Raw genomic sequence first — 8,143 nt, forward strand, 5'->3', positions numbered from 1 at the left:
GAACTGTGACGTAATGACGCTACGTCCCTGTCAGCGTAAAAGCACTCGTTTCGTACAAACGGCAGTGCCGCTCACAAGGCGGGGCGGTTGTTTTAAATGTATTTTTGAACAATACTTTTGAAAATCTGTGCACTTGTATGACATTTTTCTGATTTTAGGCAGTTGTTTAATTCATAGCGGATAAATTTGAAGTCGGCGGGCTCTTGAGTGCAGTTTTAGGTCTGTTGTTGTTGTTGTTTTTATATCAACAATTAAGTTAAAGTTAAATCTCGGGATATTAAACATAATGGTTGCGGTTATTATATGTTTTCAGTTTCCAAAATTGTCACATTATTTATATCAAGTCTGTACTGATTGTTTAAGTGCTCCTATTTCTTGTTTTGGTAGACAACATTGTCTCCGCCGGTAGATACCAGGTCACAAATCGAGCCGACCAGTGAGTTGGAGGTTGGAGCTGGAACGTGCTACTCCTGCCGTTGCTAGGCTAGTAGCGAAGTGACTGACAAACATGGACGACCAGCGGGATGTTCAAACCTCCAAGCGAAACGGGAGCTGCAGGTCGCTGTTGTCGGCCGGTTCCGCGGTGGCTATGGAGATTAAACGGAAGAAAATACGACAGAGTACCTTGTTCCAGCAAACCGAGGTATTTATGAGCAAAAAAAAAAGAGATGCATTGCATAGCGATGTGGTGTTGAGTTGTGTGTTTGCCTTGATTCATAATGACAGTGGGGCTCAAAGTTCAGCGACACTAACGTAAATACGCGGATAACAGTTAACACGGTTCTTCTTCATTTAGCTGCTGTAACAAAGCTTTTTTGGGTAACTTTTGTTTACATAACTTGTAAATAATGTTTTTTTTTACGTTTGTCTTAACATACTAGCTTTCAGTTGCTCGATAAAGCTAGATCTGTCCAGTTGTCCCACAGGGGAGTTGCCCCCTTTCATCCAGTTCCCCCCCTCGAAACCAGATCCGTTTTTTCTCCGCATTGTGTTGTGCTAAGCATGTAACGAAATGATGCTTTTTGTCTTTTATTTTTGCTCTAACACCGCTTTAAAACTAATGTTCTTTCAGGCCAAAAGCATGAAACGATGCCCAAGTCTTCTGAATGACACTCTGCAGATAGTAGAGGACATGAACCTGTTGTACATACGACAGATTTCTAAGAAGTTGCAGGTGCATATTTCAGGATGGCGCATAATGGAGAATGATGATGTTTCGTACATGTACACTGTACATCTGCGTTTGGATTTTACACAGCAGTCAATAATAGAATAGAATAGAAACTTTATTTGTCTGAAACCAAAGGGTAACAGAAATGTATCTTTGACAGGGTTCAACACCACCGTTACAATTTACACACACAAAATACATTAATAAAGAGCACACAAACAACACAGCCCACACACAATCAAATTTTTACATCAAATTTAAAGGTTAATATTTTAATAAGCTTTAAAACAGTCTGAATCATACATCATCATACTCCATTTAAGCCACTTCATTTGTTAGTTTAGAGTTTAGACCAACCCTAGTGCATTTTCCTCTTTGCATTATGCCATCCATATATTTCCATTCTGCATTGTTGTAATAATAACTTTGCCTATGTTTAACATAAATTAATGTACTCAAGGGAGATTTTTGTTTTGTTTTGTCAAAAACAACAATTAAGAACAACTTCAATCTAACTCCACTTTAACAAAATCATCACCTCCATCTCATCTTCCTCCACAGTAGCAAATAGTTGGACGGACTAACTCTCTTCAAAACATCATAGCAAGCCAACAGTCTGTGTTTTTGCATGGATTGTAATTTTTTCTGTCTATTTTTTTTTGTCCATGAAGAACACTAACCTGCAAGAGAAGCTGGACTTTGAGGTGCGGATGCGAGACGGTGCCTATAAGCTGCTGCTCGCCTGCAGCAAGAGAGAACAGATTCTAAACGCCTCCAAGAACCTGCTGACCTGTAACGCCAGGATCAAGGCCTATTTCACTGAGCTGCAGAAGAAAAAAGAGCAGCAGGACATGATGGGAGTCATCAACAGGTAAGGAACTATCTCCTTACTCTACTGTTGTTTTCAGACGTCTAAGATATAGCCTAAATATTTTCAACTTCAATCATTGGTGTTCAGTTTCAGTGCTCAGAGACTATGTAAATATACAGATGTAGATGGAATTGTAATACGTACAGTTGTATTGCAGTAATGTTGATATATTGATACTTGTTGTGTACATGTTGATTAATTTTAATGATAAATTCAAACTTCTATTTCAGATTTCCAGATTCAGTTTCAGATGACCGTGTGCCCTGTAGTGGGACGATTGCAGTGTCTGGTAGGATTTTTCCCACTTTGTCCACAATCATTCTGAACTTTTTTTTACGAAACAGATGATGATCATTTTTAGAAATGAACTCTTCAGCGTTGTTTCCTGACCAGACTTTTCTCCTTTCTGCTGTTGAAGGGCTGCGTATTCCTTTGATGTGGAGGGATTCAGACCACTTTAACAACAGAGGGAGTAAGTTTGTCCTTGTTTCACTATCACTCATGCTGCCTGGAGCTCTGTCTTGTGTTATTTTGTGGATATGATACCCCTGTGTACTGTACTAGTATATTTTGTGCACCTTTTGTATTTATTCTTTATTTATCTTTTATTTATTAGGCTCTCGTCGAGTGGCCTTGTTCTGCCTGTTGCAGATGGGCTCTGAGGTGTTCGATACAGAGATGGTGGTGGTGGACAGATCAGTCACTGACGTCTGCTTTGAAGGAATCACCATCTTGTATGTATCTTTTGTACACATCATATATGCAGAATAATACACTTGCACTTGCTGCTGCTATGTCAAAATATGTCTGTATTGTGGAGTTAAACTATGACTTTTTCGACAAACACTGACATACCCATGCATAGAAATATTTGTGCAGTCAAATGCATTATTTATAAGTATCTGGTGTTGTTTTTTCAGTGTTTTTCTGTCTAATGATTTTTCATTAATATTAATGTATATGGTGCCATTGAAATTTCTCTTTCCTCCCACAGTAAAGAAGCAGTTCCTGAGTTTGAGCTGAGGGTGGAGCTGTGGAGCTGTGCCCTGGAGGAAGAGCTCACCTTGGTGAACACGCCAAAGAAGCTGGCCAAGAAGCTCCGCAACTCCTTTGGTAAAACTGTCGGGAAGAAGCTCTGCCCTCTGCTGGAGAACCCAGACCCTGACACCTTCCTGCAGCACAACCCCATCCCCTCGTATGTGTATTCAGTCATCCCATAAAACCCTTTACAGACTCTTTGCTCTCCATTTAAGGTTCTTTGCAGTTAGACACTGATTTGCTTAAGGCTTGTTACCAGAACAAAGGGTGCAGCTGCAGATTTGCACAACACAGCGGTAAACAAATCTTATTGAGTTAGGGCTGAAATAAGGGTTTAGCATTCATCACACAGCTATTTTAATTCAAAATAGTGCGCGCTTGTAATGCTTCCACCTGTACTATTTATGTCTGAGACTCAACTGAACATCTGTGAATGATACATACCAAAATAACAGCAGGAGAAACACTGGAATCATTAGTTCTCTGAATGAGGAGATCATTTTAAAAAGGCAAAAATACTACATATTCACATGTGCACATGGGAATGTTTAAGCCATGTGTATCAATGCATTTTATCATTTTATTGTTGGGGATTAGAGTTGTGCATGAACCTTTTAGGATTAAGCCTGAGAGGCCATGAAAAGAATCAATGTATTTCAGTACAGCAGAAATAATGACACTCTGTTTGTGTGTGTGTGTGTGCCTGCACCAGTGGAGCCAAGTACAGCCTCCTGGCCTACACTACCCTATGTCTACCTGAGGCTGAAGGCAGCTTTCAGTCTCACTCCCTCATTGTCCTCCAAAACGGTAAGAGACAAAGGCAGAGAAATTTAATATCTGGGGATATAAAGGGATTATGCTTTTTAGCTCCTGATTTGATTCGGCACTGGGGTAATAATACAATATTTTCACACCATTAAAATTGAAAGCTGAAATTAAACAAAATAACCCATGATTGAAGTTTAGCTTGGATTACTTTTATTACTATGTGTGAGTGATTAAAGGGATAAAAAAAGAGTTGATGCTCAGGTAGATTTTGTTACTCGGGGAAACCTTTCGGCGTGAGTTTGAATCATGATACATCAGTGGTCAGGTCAGCAGAATTAATAATCACTGTTTTTATTAAAGACTCGTCGTGTCATCTCTGTGTATATGTTATAAATTATGAAGATTAATGTATGCAAATCTCATACTCTGGGCTTTTATTGTCTCTGCTGCTCTTGAACCCCACAGCTGAGTGGTCGTCTTGGCTTCCACTGTACGGCAACCTCTGCTGCCGGTTGGTGGCCCAGCCTGCCTGTATGACACAGAGCATGATGTCCGGATACCTGAGCCAGAAGGTGCGTTGACCTCTGTTATCATTAGCATTAACCCAGAAGCTGCTTTTCAAGGTGAAATTCTTCACTTCCTTTGTTTCTTTCTTTGCTGGCTCTTTGCAGCAAAGTGTGGAGGGATTGAACCGCTGCTGCAGCCTCTACTGCGTGTTGAGCGCCGGCTTTTTATCCTGTTACTTCACCCCAGAAGAAATTGACGCCAAAGTGCAGCCCACCCAGAAAGTACCCGTCGATAAGGTGAGAGTGACAGAGCAGTGAAAATACAGACCTTCACATTCCTCACTCGCTCACTTGTATCTTGTCTTGCTCAGTCGCTCTATTGAAATCACCGGCACTTTGAGATGCCTCACTGCAGCAGCGATGTACTAAACTACACCACACATTAGAGAATCACAGAGAGGTTCATGGTTCATTTGAAAAATGTAAAAGATATTTCCCTTTGTTACCTGCTTTCAAAACATTCAATAGGGAAAGAAAGTACATCTACATTCCTGTCTCCTGGTAGATAAATCAGTTTAAAGGAATGATGATTATTTTCATAACTGCATTACTAGCTCTATTTTTCTGTGTGGTTTATGGTAATTTGGATCAAATAAAAACATTATTCATTATTATTGATTTAAATCGTATTTCTCTCTAACATTTGCAGAATAACCAAAACACAAAATGCCACATTACTTGCTGAGATCTTGTTTGCATCTTTGGCATTTTGCTGCTGAATTAATTTCTTTCCTGCAGCATCAGCGTTGTACTTTCTTAGTGGAGTAGCTCTCATTTCTTGACTGTAAAGCTAATTTTCAGCTTATGATGAGTTTGTTTTGTGTCGTTTCCAAAGGATACTCGGATCCGAGTGATGGAGAGGGAGTCGGCCGGTCATAAATCCAGGAGTGTGTCCATCAGTAACCCTTCACCAGAGGGATGTGAGACCGTTGTCTTTAGCACAGACACCAGGGAGGAGCTGGAGGAGTGGCTGGAGGCGCTCCACCAGCACCTCTACGACCAGAGTGAGTGTGTTTCTGTGTAAACACGCTGCACAAGAGTGTGTACATATGCATAAAAACACTACAGCAGGAAGTTGTTTGTATGTTACTGTGACAGACTTTGCATGTGTTAGTACAGAGAGTGTGAAGCTAAAGCAGTGGGTGCACATATGCATAAGCTCCTCTTACACAAGTTGTTGTTTTTTTTTGCCTCACATGGCTCTTCTTGTTTATAACCAGGCCAGTGGCTGCACTGCTGCAACCAGCTAATGAAGATCGAGGTCACATCACCACGGAAACCATCACTCTTCCTCACCAAGCAGGCTGACTCTGTTTACAACGACCTCAGTGAGTAGAGTAATTGGAACGAGTGGCTGAAATGAGTTAGATGGAGGTTGATAATTCGCCGCTCGCTCCATGTGGCATGTTTTTCCTGTTTTTTCGTTTTGCGTTTTTGTTTATGAATTTATTTATAGGAGATACGATTCGAGTGCGTAAAACATCTCATTGAAATGAATATATTCCATTAACCGTGCATAATAGTTTTAATTTCAGCGGTGATGCATGTACATAAAATCCTTTTACATAATAATTAGAATATGTGCTCATGTGTCATTGTGATGTTTTAATTATTTTTTGATGCAGCAAACCTGGAAACAGACAGAAAAGTGACATTTATTAAATGTTTTTCATTCCGGCATTTACTCATCTTGTTTTTCTTGTAGGTATTAACTCACCGAGCAAATTCGAGAGCATCACTGACATCATCCATAACAAGATAGAGGAGACAGATGGCCACTTTCTGATTGGTCCAGAAGAGGAGAAGGAAGCCCCTAATTGGTCGACTCTGTTTGATGGATCCCATTCAGTGGTCATCCAGAAGAGTCTTCTGTCCCAGAGCAAAACCTCCACCCCGTGCGCGAGCCCCAACGGCAGCTCTACGCCCATCGAAAGCAAGAAGCGGCGAGCCCCGCCCCCTCCCGCTGACAAAGAGCCCTACGCTCCTCCCCCCGCCCGTCCTGCCAGGCCCCCTCCCCCCGTGTCTCTTCATCATCCTCTCCCTCCGTCGTACCAGGAGAAGGAGAACTCTGATGCCGCCGCCGCCTCACGCCCATCCACGAAGTCCAAGACCGGCCGACCGTCTCTGGACGCCAAGTTCTCCGCCATCATCCAGCAGCTCCAGCGCAACAACGCCGGAGGAGCCGCGGCCCTGAGCCGTAAAAACGCCCCGCTGGGGGTCCTCGACATACCAGGCCAGACCCAGCAGCCGCTGCAGCAGCTGGAGAACCAGAACCAGAACCAGCAGACCCCGGCCTCCGAAACCACGGCTGAACCGGGCTTCGTCAGACCCAGCTACGGCCCCGTTCCTGCACCGAGGAACAAAGTGAGGAAGTCGTTCAGAGAGAGGATGAACCTGAAAGCTTTGTGACTTTAACCCTTGAACTGGACTTAACCCACTAGCCCCGACATTCCCACTAATAACAAGTGTAACAGCTAACGGTTGATCTATAACTTGCTATTCTGCATAATGTTGACAAAGTCAGAAATCACAGAGTATTTGACTGCATCTCTATAACAATGCTGTGACTTTTTGGGCCCGACTGTTTGCTCTTTAACTTCTAATGGAATAGTTCATCATTTTGGGAAACATGCTGAGAGTCAGAAGAGCAGATCAATACCTCTCTCATATCTATTCTGTACACTAAATATGAACTGAAGCTTACTGTAGTTCAGCACGCCAAGTGGAACAACATCATCATCATCCTCCCACCAGCTCCTCCAAAGGTCACTTATTAACACTTTATGTCTTTACTTGTTGAATCCAAACAGAAAATAATAAAGTTACAGTTTTATGGCGGATTATGTGCCAGACTGAGAGCAGTGACTTCCAGTTTTGTCGTCACCAGGAGACCCTAACCCGCTCTGATCCACTGCACCCAGCCAAGAAAAACTATTACACACATAACCCCTCTATAAACTGTACTTCATAATTTTAACACTTTGGTTATTGTACAGATTAAACAGAGGAGATACGACTTGTTTATTAGTGAGTTTTAGACGTGCTGGCAGGAAGGTTTTTGTTACCTTTGGACAGAGCTCCTCCAGCTGTTTCAGTCAATGTGCTAAGGTAAGCTAACCATGTCCCAGCAGACAGAAATGAGATATGGTATCAATCTTCTCATCTACCTCTCAGCAGCATAAGTGAATTTCCCAAAATGTCAGACGATTCACAGGAACCCGAAAGATGTCTGGGTGGCGCGGCCTCTTAAAGACCCCGACCAGCCCCCCGACAACATCCATCATCACAACCCAAATCCCAGCTGACACCTCATATCACAATATCAATATCGTATTGATACATCTCCAACTCCAATCTCCATCTCTGAACTTTTTTTTCGTCTTCTTCTTCATGTGCAGCTAACCCATAGGTGAAATTGAAAGCTGTATGTCGGCTTGAGCCGCGGCCGGCTGTCATCAATCCCACTAAAATGGAAAGGCTTACTGTTATTTCTCAGCTCTGCCACTGGAACATGGAGCGAAAGAAAGAGCCTTTTGCAAAAGCACTCAAATTGGAATTGATCCACTGGCCCACGGCGGAGGAGTCATTTCTTTTGGAACTATTGACTTATTCCACTTACTGTGACGACTTTATGACCACTATAGACGATTTTAAGGGAACAGGATTTTTAGGAGCAATTGCAAGGCACTAATGTGACTTCTCCATTTCCCAGAGGTCTTAATAATGAGG

The 8,143-nt window shown here is 42.2% G+C and overlaps 1 protein-coding gene across 1 annotated transcript; it reads left to right on the forward strand.

The window, feature by feature from the left end:
• The first annotated feature begins 470 nt into the window (after positions 1-470).
• Positions 471-7,272, forward strand: rtkn2 (rhotekin 2). The gene is made up of 12 exons (XM_085799624.1): positions 471-643; positions 1,843-2,042; positions 2,273-2,331; positions 2,461-2,514; positions 2,659-2,776; positions 3,037-3,237; positions 3,793-3,887; positions 4,314-4,420; positions 4,520-4,651; positions 5,250-5,418; positions 5,635-5,742; positions 6,120-7,272. Exons 1-12 carry the CDS (start codon positions 509-511, stop codon positions 6,821-6,823), a joined length of 2,082 nt encoding a protein of 693 aa, XP_085655750.1. The 5' UTR covers positions 471-508; the 3' UTR covers positions 6,824-7,272.
• The last annotated feature ends 871 nt before the right edge of the window (positions 7,273-8,143 follow it).

Source organism: Trachurus japonicus, chromosome 15 (assembly GCF_045865225.1).
Source record: "Trachurus japonicus isolate A0001 chromosome 15, Traja_1.0".
NCBI lineage: Eukaryota > Metazoa > Chordata > Actinopteri > Carangiformes > Carangidae > Trachurus > Trachurus japonicus.

Bases quoted from the DNA above. Each gene is read 5' to 3' on its own strand.
- rtkn2 (XM_085799624.1), top strand. From the start codon at position 509: ATGGACGACCAGCGGGATGTTCAAACCTCCAAGCGAAACGGGAGCTGC. The intron at 3,888-4,313 runs GTAAGAGACAAA...TGAACCCCACAG, and splicing joins CCTCATTGTCCTCCAAAACG to CTGAGTGGTCGTCTTGGCTT. The intron at 4,421-4,519 runs GTGCGTTGACCT...GGCTCTTTGCAG, and splicing joins CCGGATACCTGAGCCAGAAG to CAAAGTGTGGAGGGATTGAA.